Source organism: Pistacia vera, unplaced genomic scaffold, assembly GCF_008641045.1.
Source record: "Pistacia vera cultivar Batoury unplaced genomic scaffold, PisVer_v2 Contig236, whole genome shotgun sequence".
Classification (NCBI taxonomy): Eukaryota; Viridiplantae; Streptophyta; class Magnoliopsida; order Sapindales; family Anacardiaceae; genus Pistacia; species Pistacia vera.
This window is the reverse complement of record NW_022196042.1, coordinates 203,079-221,395: the sequence shown is the minus strand read 5'-3', so window position 1 is coordinate 221,395 and position 18,317 is coordinate 203,079. Positions and strand designations below refer to the sequence as shown.

The following is an 18,317-nucleotide window of genomic DNA, read 5'->3' as shown; positions in this document are numbered from 1 at the left end:
ATATATTTAATTTATTAAATATATTAAAACCCATTAATTAAATATGTATATATAAATATATATGATTAAATAAATAGCGATATTTATTTAATTAGCAATATGTATTTATATAGAAATTAAATAAATATGAATATTTATTTAATTGGGAAACATATTTATTAAGAGAATACCTTTTAGAGATATTCCAAATCCTTTTAAAGTTGCAATCCAAATTAAAAAGGAATTTGGAGATTCACAATCCTAATTAAATTCCTACTATGGATTGGACTATAAAAAGGGAACTTGAGTTTTGATTTTTGATAAGTTGATTTTACAACTTTTGAGAGCAAAGTTCTAGTTTAATTTAAACTAAACCTCCCAAACACAAAACCCTGGCTGCAACCACAAGGAAAAATGGCTTTCTTAACAAGTAATACCTATCAAGAAGGGGGTACAATGACAATTTTTGAACTATCATTGTAACCCCTATCAAGGACCCTTTGACAGACTGTCAAGGATTTGATAGAATTTTAACCAAATCCGAAAACTGTCAAGGATTCTTTTGTTAATTTTTTTTTATTTGTAATTTTTTTTTTATTATTACGAATTAAATTATAGAATAGTCAAATGAAATGCTTCATAATATTTATTCTTCCAACAATTATCACCATTCAAAAATATGTAATGAGACATTGAACAATTAATTGAATGATACATATATTACTGTTGCTCTAAGTAAACAAAATTGGGCAACAGTATAGTTTTTAGTTTTTACAATATTGCATAAACAACAATGAAAAGTAATCAATTCAGTAATGAAAAGTTTGATACATATATACATAGTTTTTGCCCTCATTGGCCCCTGACATCACTGAAACAATAATAACTAAAAAAAGTTTGATACATACACCACCCATTCTCCTTTGACCTCATCGACCTCCGCATCTTCGTATATTTCTTTCCCCATGAACTATAAAAGTAAACACAAAAAGACTAACCAACAAATATAAACTATATCTTATTATTCACAACTGTGAGAAAAAAAAAAATTTACATTGTTTTTTAGTAATGTCAACCCATTCTCAACTATATCTCATGTATCTCATTATATAAAACCCACATTCAATGCTTCCCAGTTGAATGAGTCCCTACACAAAATTAATTCGGAATAACCATTAATATCCAAAAGGTAAAACAATATTAAAACTGAAAATTAATTGGCACCAATACTTTTTGCCATGAGATATTATCCCTTTTTTTGGAAATCTTACGGGCAGAAGGGATTAAGATACTACTATGAAAGTTAAAACAACTTCTGAAATTAACATACATTATTTGATATTATATAGAGCATTAAAAATGACAGTAAGTAGAATTATTAACTTTTGCACTACTTCCTGTAAATCTTGCCCAATATCTCCCCTCAAGGGATCAAGATAGTACACAATTAAAGATGCTTGGAATAACTGTAATGTAAAGAATTGCAATCACATAGAAAGTGTAACATGGTACATATACATGCGATGGACAATAAACAGAATACACTCACAGGGAAGAGAAAGTCCAAAGCATCCCAGGTTGCATGACGAACAGCTCTTGTTGGATACATAGGACCACCAGGAGAAGTGAAGCTATACAAACATGTCTTTAACCTTGTACTTGTGGCCATCCTAAGTTCCACCCCTGCATAAGTCATAACATATTAAATGCAGTTGAAACTGATTACGATCAGTAGACAATATCTCACATCTCAACCTCACAAGGAGTTGAAACAATTTACCTTGGAGAACTCTAAGCTGTGAAAGGTGATGCAAAAGGACAGGCTCCACCTTCAACTTTTGAAGCTGAAAAACAGCGGAGTTGCAACACCATATGAATGTAACATAGCAATTATATACCAACTCCTCACAAATAGCTGGTGTTGGGATAAAACTTAAATAAGGTTTGACCATTAAAAGGGTCCCGACTGACAAACCCTAACCATATTTGGCTATGCATTGAATAAAAAATTTATCAACTCTACCTGGTTTGTCAGTTCAATAACAAAGAAGCCAGCTGGACTCCCAACCAAAAAAGCATTTGGAAAAACAGGAAACTACATTAAGAAGCTTTCAAGTTTATCAGCTGCATAGAATAACACATTGAATTATGTGTAAATTCTTGTTCAATAGAAAATTTTTAAAGATAATAACGCCTACCTGAGTTGTAAAAAAATATAAACCTTGAAAGCAGAAGATACATTATGGTGCCATTTGGGTGTCCAGAAGCATAACTCAATGAGTATTACCATGGATTTAATTGTGACTAAGTAGCGACTTGACCATATTTGAGAGTTCAAACAAAAAACTGAAGTGAAGAGTTTCCTCTTTGCACCCAGGAAATATCAGAGTCTTAAATAATTGATATAACATTTCTCTGAGAACTTTGTCATCATCACTGATACATTCACGCAACTTTTCTATAGCGGCATATCTGTGCAACCTTAACTCTCCTAGATGCTTTTGAAATAAATCCTTAATGCCCATCAATGCATCTTCAAGAAGAAATAATTTATGTCAGCACCAACATTGCCACTTTTATACAGAGGAATACAGTTTGTATGGATACTAAAAGTCTAAACTACAGAACCAAAAAAAAGAAAAATAACTAGCATAGGCACACTTCGAAAGAATTATCTCAACTTAAACACTTCTTTTCAAACTAATAACAAAGAAACCATTCTACAAGAATAGTATATTTATGGATCACAAATCCCAGTAGAATAGATAAACCAATGACAATTCATTTCCAAGTATCAATCTTAGACCAGGTAAAAATGATTAGCTTTTGATTCATTCGCCTCAGACACAACTAATCCAATATTGTTTTTCCTTCTATCCACAATCCTCAGCACTCATAAAAAACCAAAAATAAAACAAAAAATAAAACCAAGCATCTTTTCGTCCAAAGTAAAACCCAAAATTCTCCCTTTAACTATAATGATGGAATAACTGTAATGTTTATTAACATAAAAACAAACGCAGAAGACATGTTCATCCAAGGAAGAAAACAACATTCTTACAGGTGATGGTTTGTGGCGGCGGAGGTGGCGAAGTGACGACTTCATTGTTTATTGCTGCTACCGGGAACTGAAGAAACAAGTGATGGAAGAGATTTGTGCGATCTAGTGGAAGAGACTTGGGCGATTTAGTGGAGGAGATTTAGGGTTTACGAGATCTGATTAATTTAGTGGAGGAGATTTGGGTTTTGGCCGAAGTTTTTTTCTTGACTTGGTCGGAATTTGGGGGAAAATGGGTTTTGACAGCGAACTCTGGTGTTTGGGCGTAAAGAAATTGCCCTTGCAAAATTTTAGGGTGTGAAGCCTTGGCCAAATTAGAGTTTTGTTTTGTTTTTTTTTTTTTTTCTTTAACTTAATCCTGGATAGTTAAACACTGTCAAGAATTAAGCATATAACAGTCAAAGAATGAAATTGAACAACTTAATTTTTATAAAATCCTTGATAGTTGAAAAACGGTCAAGAAGTTGTCAAGGAAAAGACTTGACTATTTTTAAAAACAGTCAAGAAATTCTGTCAAATTTTCTATCAAGAAATGCCTTTTTCCTTGTAGTGAACCCTAGAGAGAATTTCTCTCTCAAATTCGCCACTCCTCTTATGCTCTTGGCTTGATCTAGCAATCAATCCAAGAGTGATCCCGACCTACTTTTGTGTGGATACTGTCGAGCTTGATCCTACTTTGGGTCGATAGCGATATCTCGAAGACATCCGAAGGAGCTGCCAATGAAGGTATAATGCCTAACCTTGTATGGTTTAATTATATTGTGGTTATAGTTATTGGATCGTGATCTTGGGTAACAAGACTCTCTCGTAGCAATTTTTTTTTTTTTTTTTGGTAATTTTGTGCTTGTTATAGTAGAAATCCCTACAATAGGGTACATGAAGTCATAATGAAAGTGAATCTACAAATGCAAAATTTAAATAGAATTAATACTATATTAATTAATAAGGCATTTTATTAATCAATTGCTCCCACTACTTTACTCAAGCCCAATAGCTCTCACAATTAAACTCAGGAAGGCCCTGTTAATCTTCCTAGTGGGCCGAAATCCCATCATTTATATTTCAACCTTCACAGGGGAGAACAAATTAAAATAGGATGATTAGGTAGGTCAACAAACTTTAATCTACACCATCAAGTAGCACCAACTTTTAAACTCAAAAGTAAATCAAGTCAACAAACCGATTACACAATCCAACGACATCAACCATTGTCCTCAAGTGTAACTTTCGGATCAGTGAGTTGGACACTACATGCCCTCTTATGCATCTTTAAGTGTACTACTCTACTATGCCTCTAGTGTATTTATCAACCTTCGTGGAGGCGAACAAGCAAAATACACCTAGTTAAGTTGAACCCATCACTATTAAGGAAAAGTTCCAGTGAATAATTAACCTTCCATTGGTAGAAGTGTCCTTTCACGGAGGCGAACAAGGCCACGAAGAATAGTGGTTTGATTAATCCCATAGTGATGGAAGGCGTACTGTTATTTGTGACTTAATATCTTAATCGAGGGTTATTGATTTTATTGTCTCACCAATTTTATTATTTTTTTAGCATGTTATAGTCCGGCATATTAAAACATTCAACCTTAGCATGCTTTCTAAGATAAAAATAAATGGGTCAGCACATGGCCAATCTAAAACTAAATACCCCGAGTTTTGAGGAATTGGTAGGTCAACCTAGGTTCATGCAATTTATTACAAAACTTCATTGAAGTCTTTGGAACTCGTTTCACACCTTCGCTCCATCTTCTTTACAGTAATGATATAACCCTATTCTAAATTACATTGAATAATAAGAAACCTCGAGTTATATTTGAGAGGATTTAGATGAGAAGAGAATACATTGAGAGTAAAGAGATAGGCAGGACACTTAGGCCCTATTTAATAATTTTAAAAATTACAAGCATTCATCCCATAAAAAATAATAAACCTAAGGTCGGTGGCAAAGTACCAAACACCATGCATATTTAGACATCAATCAAACATGGAATATCAATTAAAAGTCAAATTTAAATTTACCATGTAAATTAGTTTGCCCCTTTTAATTTAGTAGAATTTCACTTTGGTCCCTAAACTTGCAAAATTTGTAGTTTAGTCCCTATCCTATTTGTAAACAAACTAAACAATTCAAATTAGTAGAACTTGCTCCGTTTTATGGCTCGGCAAAAGGTTCAAAACTCCACCTTGTAATTCCCAAAACTTCTTTCTCAATAAAACTGCCTTTAATATGTATGACCCATAGACTCTATATTATGTTGGTAGTGACCAGATTTATAATTAAGCATCAACTAATTAGTGTTCCGTACACCAATCAAGATTGACCTCTAACAAGGCATCATGATTATCCAACAAATAAAGATTCAGCGAAGTAGCTACCTTTCAACAATATGGTTACTGTGCAATTCAAATCCTTTCATCATTATTAATCTCATCAAGGTTTGAAGTACAGAAGTAGTGTTAACTTCAATGAATGTACCTTGATATGTTTATATTCGGTTGTCGAATCAACGACCATATAAATTAGATTTGAGTGCTGACTCGATTTCACTGTGGCCACATATTTTGCGATTATGGTTCCTTACCAAATATCTCAGGGAGATAATTTCTCCGATAACCAAGAGTGATAAATCCTTTGTTGATCCACCATAGCAATAGTGTACTTCTTGATGTAACCAACGACTATCATACTAATAACCCTAAATAGGATTACGTTAGGCTAGTGTCAAATTATATCAATAATTACACACGGTGCTTTGGTGATCTCAAGTCGAGGGACCACATGCACCACTATCTGTTGTAGGATATATTCCACAGACACTGGTGTTACCATCTTGTGTGGACTCCTCTGATGGGTCGGTTAAATAAACTTGCCATTAACAAGCACATATGCATCGTACCAGGTTGTCACTTAACAACCTTGGCATGTGAGAACTGTCACTACCTTTTGGTAGGGTTGTTTAACGCTATGATAGCCTTATCATATAATTTGTGTCCTTTGTCAGATTAATACTAGGGATACAGATAGTTCTAGAATGGCCACCATATGTGATCATAGGGTTCTCACAATTAAGATTTAAAGCACTTAATTCCCTCTTCATGGTTCAACCCTTTTAAGGACATATATCAATATATATACAAGTATATAAATGAATGCTATGATATAGAAGTAATGCCTTCATTGAAATTCAATAATATTATTACAAATGTTCAAAAATTATTGGCTCTAGTGCACCTATCCTAATAGTTGGCATGCTAAGGGTGAATGTTATGGATATAACATATTAATAAAGATAATAAAATGATGAGACCAAAAGCAAAAGAAAAATACTCACTAAAAGGATATTAAGTCTATGATAAATGCCTTCCAACACCACGGGCCTAGTCAAACCATAGATTGTCGTAACCTTTTCGATCAACGAAGGGTATGCGTTATTAGTGGGAGGCTAAGTCACATGCGAGTTTTCCTTAATGGTGTTGGGGAAGACTTAACTAGTAGTTTGGCTTTTTCGATTAACGAAGGTTGAAAACGTACTAGAGGCACATGTAGACTAGTGTAGTTTTATAATGCATAGGATGATATGTAGTATCTACCCTATGGATGCAAGAGTTGCACTTGAGGTCAATGGTCGATGCCATTGAATTGTGTAATTGGTTTGTCTGCCTAATTTATATTTGAGGATTAATGGTTGGTGCCATTAGCTAGTTTAAATTGAGTTGATGGCCTACCTAAATTGAATTGTTGTGTGATTTGCACATGGTAACCGCCTACTACCTGTTTTACGTTGTTTGCATATGAAACAAATATTAAACAATAGATATCAGATTTCATACCAGCATTTGGAGGCTCTTTTAATCGATGCTAATTGCTCCAAGTTAGGAATGAACTCTTAGATTTGTCATGGAATGTGTACATACAGAAGCTTGAAACTTTGGGATTTGTCATGGATGCAAAATTATCAGTGGACCTCATTCTGCAGTCCCTGCCTGACACCTTCTCACAGTTCATATTGAACTTCAATATGAATGGTATGGAGAAAACCGTCTCCAATCTCCTGAATATGCTGATGATAGTAGAGCAAGACATGAAGAAGTCAAAGCCAGTGATGCTAGTTGATGCTGCCCATGGAAGAGCCAAGGGAAAGGGCAACGGAAAGTCTAAGTCCAAGCCCAAGTCTAAGCCCAGGTCTCAAGATGTCTTGAAGCCTGCTGGTGGTGTGAGCAAAGATGGAAAGGTAGTTTACTTTTACCGTGGCAAGCTTGGCTATTGGAAGAAACACCGCAAGACCTTCTTAGCAAGTAAGAAGAAGAATGGTGTTTCGTCTTGTAAATGTATGTTCATGATTGAGATTAACTTATCTCCTAACACATCTTGGGTTATTGACATTGGATATGCATCTCACATTTTTACTAATGTGCAGGGACTACAACAGAGTAGATTGCTTGGCTGAGGGAGGTAGACCTATGCTTTGGGAATAGAGCTAGAGTTGTTGCTTTAACTATAGGTGTGTATTAGTTATCTTTGCTTTTGGGCCTTATCTTAGAACTTATGGATTGTTATTATGTATATTAAATTTCGAAGAATATTATTTCCGTATTCTTTTTGGGCAATTTTGGTTATCGTTTTGATATATCTAACGAATTGTTGCCTTTTAGTTTGAATGGTATTCATTATGGAAATGCTAGATTACATAATGGTTTATATGTTCTAGATATGGATAAAGGGATATTCAATCTTGAAAATAAGAGAGAGACAAGTGTGGCGATCTGAACCAAACATTTATCTGGCATTGTAGGCTAGGTCATGTTAATCAAACTCGCATAGCAAAACTCCATAGGGACGCAACCTTGGAACCATTTGATTTTCAATCTTATGAGGTATACGAGTCATACCTTTTAGGCAAGATGACCAAGTCGTCTTTCACTGGCAACAGTGAAAGGCGACAGTGAAAGGTGACTTGGTCATCTTGCCTAAAAGGTATGACTCGTATAGTGAAAGATCTATAGAACTGTTAGGCATCATCCATAGTGATGTATGTGGTCTAATGATAGTTCAAGCAAGATGAGGATATTCTTACTTCATCACATTTACTGATGATTATAGTAGATATGGGTTTGTTTATTTGATGAGACATAAATCTGAATCGTTTAACAAGTTCAAAGAGTTCAAGAATGAAGTACATAACAAGCTTGGTAAGAGTATTCAAGCTTTTTGGTAGGACTGGGGGGGTGAATACTTAAACTGGGAGTTTGGAGAGTACCTTAAGGAATGTGGGATACTATCACAACTCACACCTCCTTATACTCCTCAGCATAATGGTGTATCGAAAAGGAGGATTCAAACTTTACTTGACATGGTTCAATCAATGATGAGTTTTTTTTATTACCTGCAACATTTTGAGGTTATACCCTAGAGACTGTGATTCACACACTAAACTGTGTGCCATCCAAATCAATGGATAAGACTCCATATGAACTATGGAATAGGCGAAACCCTAAGTTGTCTTATTTGAGAATTTGGGATTGTAGTGCTTATGTCAAGAAATTGATGTCAAATAAGGTTGCCCCAAAATCTGACAAATGTATATTTGTGGGATATTCTAGGGAAACCATGGGATACTATTTCTACCAGCCAGAAGAGCAAAAGGTTTTTGCAGCTCAAACTGGGGTATTCTTGGAAAATAAATTTCTCCAACATAGTACAAGAGGTAAAAAGGTCAAACTTAATGAAGTTCAGACTCCACAAGATACGGTTTATGAGGGATAGGCAGATATGCCACCTGAAATAGAGGAACATCAGAAGGAGGTTACTCCACAGGTCATGGAAAAAAGTGAACCATCTCATATTACACAAGAGCTACATAGGTCCAGTAGAGTACATCGTGAGCCCGAGAGGTATGGTTTTGTCGTGACTCAACACGGTGACGTACTAGTTTATTAGGACGATGAACCTCAAACCTACAGTCACACTAAATCGGATCCAGATTCTACTAAATGGCATGAGGCCATGAAATTTGAAATGGGCTCCATGCCCTAGAACCAAGTATAGACACTGGTAGATTTTTTCCGAAGGGATCAAACCCATAGGATGTAAATGGATCTTCAAGAAGAAGACAGACATGGAAGGTAACATGGATACCTATAAGGTACAACTGGTTGCTAAAGGTTTCAAGCAAAAGCATGGCATAGACTATGATGAAACCTTCTTGCTAGCAGCAATGCTAAAGTCTATTAAGATTATGTTTGCAATACTGATTTTGTGAACAAAAACCTTGAAGAGGATGTCTATATGATACAACCCGATGGTTTCGTTCTTGAAGGACAAGTAGGGAAGGTATGCAAGTTATGAAGATCCATATATGGACTTAGGCAAGCATCAAAGAGCTAGAATATTCGTTTTGACGTAGTCGTTAAGGAATTCGGTTTCATCAAGAACAAAGATGAGTCCTGTGTGTATAAGAAGTTCAATGGGATCGCAGTGACATTCCTAGTATTATATGTCGATGACATATTACTGATTGAGAATGATATACCTAACTTGTAGATGGTAAAGACTTGGTTATCCAAGTGTTTCTCTATGAAGCACTTAGGGGAAGCAGTCTACATCCTTGGTATCAAGATCTATCGAGATAGATCACGTAGGTTGCTTGGCCTACGTCAGAGTACATACATTGACAAGGCACTGAAGAGATTCGGTATGGAAGAATCCAAAAAAGGATTTCTTCCTATGTCACATGGTGTTTATCTCTCAAAGGACATGTGTCCAAAATCATCTAAGGAGAGAGATAAGATAAACAGAATACCATATGCAGTCGCTATTAGATCCATAATGTATGTCATGTTATGTTCTTGGATTGATGTCTCATATACTTTAAGCATTTATAGCAGATATTAATCGAATCCAGGTGAGCGTCACTGGATAACCATCAAGAACATTCTTAAGTACCTAAAGAGGACTAAGGATCTGTTCTTGGTTTATGGAGAAGAGGATGAACTCATTGTAAGAGGATACAGTGGTGATAATTTTCAAACTGATAGAGATGACTTTTGGTCGCAATCAAGTTTTGTCTTTTGTCTCAATGGAGCTGCAGTGAGCTAGAAATGCTTAAAGTAGAGTAATGTAGTTGATTCTACAATGGAGGCTGAGTACATTGCATTGTCAGATGCAGCTAAGGAGGTTGTTTGGATCAAGAAGTTCATTACTAAACTTGGTGTGGTTCCAAGCATTGTTGATCCAGTACAGATATTATGTGATAACAATGGGGCCATTGCTTAGGCCAAGGAACCAAAGTCTCAACGGAAATTCAAACACATACTCAAACGATTCCACCTGATTAGGGAAATTGTTTAAAAGGGAGATGTGCAAATAAGTAAAGTACCTATCGATAACAACATCATAGACCCGCTTATAAAAGCTCTGTTGCAGCAGAAGCTATAAGTAAATCGATGGGTAAACGCAACGGCAAAAAAAAATTATTTCCCATCGATCACTCTGGTTAACCCAAGATTTGGGTCTAATATGTACATATTTTACATGCTTAAATTGAAAAGAACAAATATAAGATTAATCCAACAAGGATCAAAGATCTTACGCACGTTTAGAAGCTCCTTCAAATGTCTCTGAATCTACTTCGCTACCGATCCAAGAATAGGATCGAACGAATGGTGATCCATACAAAGACAATCCGAAGCAAGACAAATCGTGGAGGGGTAGAGAAAAAGGGGCTGCCTCTTTTTCTCTCCTTTTATTGAATGAAAATCATCTACATTCTTTAACACATATGCACTTATATAATGCATGTGTCAAAACCCTATTCTAATGAGAAATGGGCATAGGCTCCAACCCTTGTATCCAAACACCCCTCTTGTGGTATTTTTATTTTAAATTAATTATTATTATAATTAAAGTCAATTAATATATTTATAAAATATATTAACATTTAATTAACAATAATAATTCATTTAAATATATATGTATATATATTTAAATATAATCTCACTAATTTAATTTTAACATTAAATTAAATCCAGGCAACAACCTTAGCAAATTTAATTGCACTGTGAGATTACCAAAATACCCTTTCTCCTAAAAGACGAAAATACTCCTTGCACAAACTGATTCTTAAATTATTTTCTATGTGTGTGACCCGTAGGCTCCTTATCATACCGGTAGTGAGTATTATTGTGATCAAGACCAATTAATTGTCTCACTATACATAAACCAAGATTGGCCCCTAGTAAGGCATCATGGCCACCTGATAGATTCGGATTCAGTGAAATAGCTACCTATCAACAATACGGTTACCGTACAATCAAATCCTTTCATCATCTGTTATCTCATCGAGATTGAGGTATAGAAATAATGTCAATCTCAGTTATCCTCGATATATTTGTATTCAGTTACTAGACCAATGATCGGAATAATAAATTAGATTGAGCAACAACTCAATCCCATTGTGATCACAGATTTAGTGTCATTGTCATTAACTAAATTGTACCGTGAGATAACTTATCCCGTACCCGAGAGTGATGAATCCTCTATTGATCCACCATAGTCTTGATACACTCTTTGATGCAGCCAATCATTACCGTATTGATAGCTCTAAATAGAACTATGTTAGGCTAGTGTCAAACTACACCAATCGGTCTAAAAGGCATTTCAGTGATCTCAGGTCTAAGGATCACATGCACCACCATTCATTAGAGGATTTGTTCCATAGACACTGGGGTTACCATCTATATGGAATGCTCTAGTGGGTCAGTCTAGTGAACTTACCTATAGCAAGCACCTATGTGTTGCACCAGGTTGTCGGGAAATAACCTTGACAAGTGAGATCAGTAACTGCCTTTCAACAGGGTCGTTCAACACTATGATAGCCTTACTGTATTGTCTGTGACCTTGGTTAGAATAATACTAGGGCTACGGACATTTTTAGAATGGCCACCACATGTGATCATAGGGTTCTCACTATCAAGATTTGAAACTCTTGATACCTTCGTCACAGTTCTACCATCCTAAGGACATATATCAATGCATATAACTATGATTTACATGATATAATAGTTAATGCCTTTTTATTGATTAATAAACATTATTACAAAGAGTTAATTCCACAATAATTGATTGTCTCTAGGGCACCTACTCCAACAGAAGCATGATAGGCACTTGGCTTCATTTGGTATTAAATACATAAATGATTGGCTATAGGTGCAAGTGGGAGATTGTTAGAGTAAGTGCCCCAAAGCCAATCATATTGTTGTATATTGGCTATATGGATCATGATTATTCCATTAATAAAAGACAACGTTTATATTATGTAAATCATATTCCATATGCATGTATTAATATACGCCCTTAGAGCGGTTGAATCGTGATGTGGGAATCAAGCAATGATAAGTGTTGATTGTGAGATCCCTATGATCACATTTGGTGGCCATTCTAGAAACGTCCGTAGCCCTAGTATTATCCTGACTTATGGCATAGATAATAAGGTATGGCTATCATAGCGTTGAACGACCCTACTAGAAGGCAGTGAAAGATCTCGCATGTCAACGTTGTTTGGTGACAACTTGGTGTGACGCATGGGTTCTTGTTATTCACGAGTTCACCAAACTAGCCCATCAGAGGATTCTATATAGATGATAACCCCAATATCCATGGAGTACATCCTCTAACAAATGGTGGTGCATGTGGTCCTTAGACTTAAGATCACCAGAGCGCTGTATGTAAATATTGGTGTAGTTTGACACTAGCCCAACGTAGTCCTGTTCAGGGTTATTAGTATGGTGGTGATTGGTTGCATTGAGAAGTACATCATGGCTATGGTGGATCGACAAAGGATTCATCACTCTTGGGTGTAGGAGAATTATCTCGATGAGATATTCAGTACAAGACAACTGAAGGAACCATGTCGTGGCAAACGCAGAATTATAAAAAAATCTTGCCATGGCACGATCCCTTTTACCCAAGATCATGATTTCAACACGATAATCAACATAACATTAAATCAAAACAATACAAGGTTCAATTTAATACCTTCGTTGGTGGCTCCTTCTCTAGATGTCTCAGATTAATCGCTATCAACCCAACATAGGATTGATCCGTCGGCATCCACACGAACGTAGGCTGGAAATCACCCTAAGATTAATTGCTAGACCAATCTTATAGCTTAAGGAAGGGGGCGGAAATAAGAGAATAAAATTCTCTTGGTGGCTAGGGTTTACACATTTGGGTGAGAAGAAAAAGTTTTTTTCCACTATTTCACTTTGAATAATAATAATTATTCCCATCTAAAACCCTCCTCCTTTTATATAGTGTCAATCCAAGAGGAATTCAAATAAGGATTGCAATCCTTGAATTCCTATCATAAAAGGATTCACTAATCCATAAGGAAAGGATAATATCTTTTAAAGATATTATCCCATTTATTTATTAAATATTAAATTAAATAAATAAAATCAATTATTTAATTCAATAAATATATATAAACAAATTAAATAAATATATTTATTTAATCCATATATATATATATATAATATTTGGGTTTTTTTAATATATATATTAAATTAAATTAAATATACATCTCCATATTAATTAAAATTAATATGAATATTAATTAAAATTAATATGAATATAATTTTGCTCAAAACTCTTCCAATAAATTGGATGATGGTATCAACCCCGTAGCAAAATTACCAAAGTGCCATTTTCACCCAAAATGACGAAAATGCTCATGGACTCCCAAATTACCGAAATACCCTTTCGGCCCAAGGATAAGATTGTCCTTCCATTTCCATCTTTCACTTAACTACCTTCTATATGTGTAACCCAAAGGCTCTCTACTTTGTCGGCAATGTCCTGATAACTAATTAGGTATTAACCAATTAGTGTTTTCGTACACCAATCAAGATTGTTTTCTAGCAAGGCATCATGATTCCCTAGTAAGCAAAGATTCAGTGATCAAGCTTTCCTTGTCTACAGAATGGTCACCATGCAATTCAATTCGTTTTATCATCTTATATCTCGTCAAGGTTTGAGGTACAGAAGTAGTGTCTACCTGAAAATTATTACCTTGACATGTTGTATATTCGGTTCTTGAATCTGACGACTATATGAGATTGGACTCGAGCACCAACTTGATTCCATCATGGCCATGGTTTTTCAGTCCTATTTCTTTAACCAAATATCTTGTTGAGATAAAGTCTCCTATAACTAGGAGTGATGAATCCTTTGTTGATCCACCATAGCCATAGTGTACTTTCCAATGTAACTAATCACCACCGTTCTGGTAATCCCTAAGAAAGACGACGTTAGGTTGGTGTCAAATCACATTGATCTTTACACACGGCATTCCGGTGATCTCAAATCAAAGGACCACATGCACCACCATACGTAAGAGGATATATTCCATAGACACTGAGTTACCATCTTGTATGGAATCCTCTGATAGGTCAGTCTAGTGGACTTGCACAAGCAAGCACCCATGTGTTGCATCAAGTCAATGCTCACAACCTCAGCATGTGAGACCTGTCACTATCTTTTGATAGGGTTATTCAACGCAATGATAGTCTCTTTGTATAATCTGTATCCTAGGTTAGATTTATACTATGACTATGGACGGTTTAAGAAAGGCCACCATTTGTGCTCACAGGGTTCTTACTATTAAGATTTATAACACTTAATACCCTCATCACCGGTTTCAACCTTTCTAAGGACATATACTATGTTCTTTACGCGCTAATAAATAGATACTATAGTATATTGCTTATAAAGAAGCATTTGCCTTTTATTCATATAAAATATGAGTTTACAAGAGCTACAATGTTGGATCTAGTGCACATACTCTTATAATCTCCCACTTACATTATAGCCAATCATTTATTTGTTTGATCCCAAATGATGCTATGTACCTATCATGCTTTTGCTATGACAGAGCTTTTGTTAATGGGTCTGCAATGTTACTGTCAATAGCTACTCTGTCAATTTGTACGTCACCTTTTTTCATTATCTCTTTGATGAGATGGTATCGCTGGAGTATGTGCTTGGATCTTTGGTGAGATCGTGGTTCTTTAGCCTGAGCTATAGTACCATTGTTGTCGCAGTAAAGCACAACTGGATCAACAATGCTAGGAACCACTTCTAGTTCAGTCATGAACTTCTTGATCCAAATAGCCTCTTTGGCCGCATCACCCAATGCAATATACTCGACTTCTGTTGTAAAATCTACTACAATACTTTGTTTTGAACTTTTCCATCTCACTATAGCCCCATTAAGATAGAACACGTAGCTTGACTATGATTGATAGTCATCCTTGTTAGTTTGAAAACTGGCATCACTATATCCTCCTACAGTGAGATCATCTTCTCCTCCATAAACCAAGAACAAGTCCTTAGTCCTCTTAAGGTACTTAAGAATGTTCTTGACTGCTATTTAGTGTTTTTCACTTGGATCTGATTGATATCTATTACAAATGCTCAAGGTAAATGAGACATCAGTCCTAGTACATAGCATGGTGTACATGATGGATCTTATTGCCAAAGCATAAGGAATACCACCCAACTTATCTCTCTCCTCTTGTGTTTTAGGACACATATCCTTAGAGAGATATACACCATGTGACATTGGAAGATAACCTTTCTTTGAATCTTCCATACTGAATCTTTTCAGTACTTTGTCAATATATGTACTTTGACTTAGGCCTAGCAACCTACGAGATCTATCATGATAGATCTTTATACCAAGGATGTAGGTTGCTTCCCTTAAGTCTTTCATGGACAAGCACTTGGATAACCAAGTCTTTATCATTTGCAAGTTTGGTATATCATTCCTAATGATTAATATGTCATCAACATACAACACTAGGAATGCCATTACGCTCTTATTGAATTTCTTGTATACACAAGGCTCGTCTTCATTTTGGATAAACCTGAATTCCTTTACGGCTTTGCCAAAATGAACGGTCCAGCTCCTTGATGCTTGCTTGAGTCCATAAATGGATCTCTTCAATTTGCATACCTTCCTTGCTTGTCCATTAAGAACAAAACCATTGGGTTGCGTTATATAGACATTCTCTTCAAGGTTTCCATTTAGGAAAACAATTTTGACATCCATCTGCCAAATTTCATAATCATAGTATGTAGCAATAGCTAGCATAATTTTGATGGACTTCAGCATTGCTATTGGAGAAAAGGTTTCATCATAGTCAATCCCATGCTTTTGTTTGAAACCTTTTGCAACCAGCCATGCTTTATAGGTTTGAATATTCCAATCCATGCCAGTCTTCTGACTCTTTCAGGTGGATCCACCAGATCCCATACTTGGTTTTGGTACATGGAGTCCATTTTAGATTTCATGGCATCAAGACATTTTGTAGAATCTGGATCCGACAAAAGCATCATTGTAGGTTCTGTGTTCATCGTCTGATAGACCAATACGTCGCCATTTTGAGTCACAAGAAAACCGTATCTCTTGGGCTCACAACGTATTCTCCCAGACCTACATAGCTCTTGTGCTAGAGGTTCGCTTTGTTCCACTCCCTGTGGAACGATCTACTCATGATGCTCAACCATCCCAATGGCATATCATCTTGTCCGTCGTTTAATGCATCTTGTGTTTCTAGAACTTCATGAATTTCTACCTTTCTTACATTATCTTTTCTTTGAAAGAAATCCTTCTCTAAGAAGACTCCAGTTCGAGCAGCGAAAACTTCCAGCTTTGCTGGATTGTAGAAATAGTATCCCCTTGTCTTCTTAGAATACCCCACAAAGATACATTTCTCTAATTTTGATGCAAGCTTGTTCGAAGTCAATTTTTTGACATAAGCATCACAACCCTAAACTCTTAGATGAGAGAAAACAAGTTTTTGCCCGTTCCATATTTCATATGGTGTCTTATCCACTACTTTCGACTGTACACGATTTAGTGTATATGTCGCAGCCTCTAGGGCATAGCCCTAGAATGATATGGGTAAATCTATGAAACTCATCATTGATCGAGCCATATCCAACAAGGTTTGATGCCTCTTCTTAGACACTCCATTGTCCTGAGGTGTGTAAGGAGATGTGAGTTGAGATATAATCCCACTTTCCGTAAGGTCTGCATCAAACTCTAAGCTCAAGTATTCTCTTCCTCTGTTGGATCGGAGAACCTTGATATTTTTGCCCAGTTGATTTTGTACTTCATTCTTGAATTCATTGAACTTGTCAAAAGATTCAGACTTATGTCTTATTAAGTAGACATATCCAAATCTACTGAGGTCATCAGTAAATGTGATGAAGTAAGAATATCCACCTCTAGCTTATATAGATAGTGGTCCATATACATCACTATAGATGATGTCTAACAGTTCCTTTGCCCTTTCACTATGTCCAGTAAAAGGTGACTTAGTCATTTTGCCTACTAGGCATGACTTGTATACCTCATAAGACTTAAAGTCAAATGGGTCCAAAACTCTGTCCTTAGGGAGTTTTGCTATGTGAGTCTAGTTCACATGACCAAGACTACAATGCCATAGGTAAGTGTAACGCCCCACTTGAGGTACGTTGCTAATGTTTCTTATTTCGCTCTTAATTGAGTCGGTTTTTGTGAATAGTGGTTGGTTGGTCTTAGGTTGTATTAAAATATTGAGTTTTTGCCTTGGATTTAGTCAAAGTTAGAAGGGTTTTGATGTTACAGGGCTCGCCGGGGCGAAGGATATTTGTCGCCGCGGCGAAGAGGTGTTGAGCCACGGGGGTAAGCTGCTGGACAGTTTCGCCGCGGCGAAGAAAGATTCGTCGCCGCGGCGACGTGCCGGTTGAAAATTTTACTAAGTTTTAGATATTTTTCCCCTTGGGTACTATTTGACCATTTTACGCCTAATTAGTAGGAAAAGTGGGGAGTAAAATGTAAGGATATTTCAAAGAGAACATGTTAGTATGGGGGTGTGTTTGTAAGGAATCAAAGGATATGGATGGAATTTCCATGAAAGAGCAAGGGCAAAATGGGAAGAATGAGTTGTTAAGAGATATTTAAAGGGGTTTAGTCTTTGAGAACTCTTCATTTTCCCATTCCACCGCCTCCTTCATTTTTTCCAAACTCTCTCAAATTTCCTTAAATCTTGTAAGGATTTCCAAGAGCTTTTTTGAGTAACTTTTAGTAGGGTTTTAATCTAAAGCATCCTAAGGTAAGGATTCTTGTTTAAGTTGAGAGTTTTAGTATGTTTTGATTAGAGTCTCATGTTGTGGTTGTTGGTTAAGTTGTAGAGAAAAGGCAAGCTCCCAAAGGAAAGGAGAAGTGTTAAA

At 36.0% G+C, this 18,317-nt stretch overlaps 1 protein-coding gene across 11 annotated transcripts; it reads right to left on the bottom strand.

The window, feature by feature from the left end:
* Positions 1–671: 671 nt before the first annotated feature.
* On the bottom strand, positions 672–3,337 carry LOC116131654. Of its 11 annotated transcripts, none has more exons than XR_004128277.1 (6): positions 3,041–3,337; positions 2,178–2,512; positions 2,003–2,074; positions 1,760–1,823; positions 1,529–1,662; positions 672–949 (listed from the first exon to the last, which is right to left on the bottom strand). XR_004128277.1 is itself a non-coding variant. In XM_031417325.1 (6 exons), exons 2-6 carry the CDS (start codon positions 2,218–2,220, stop codon positions 866–868), a joined length of 357 nt encoding a protein of 118 aa, XP_031273185.1. In that variant the 5' UTR covers positions 2,221–2,512; positions 3,041–3,337; the 3' UTR covers positions 672–865. The 11 variants fall into 11 exon arrangements, 9 of the variants coding, with proteins under 9 accessions (XP_031273185.1, XP_031273179.1, XP_031273181.1 ...); XM_031417325.1 differs by having other exon boundaries at positions 2,003–2,034; XR_004128276.1 differs by having other exon boundaries at positions 1,760–1,894; positions 2,003–2,512.
* Between the last annotated feature and the right edge of the window lie 14,980 nt (positions 3,338–18,317).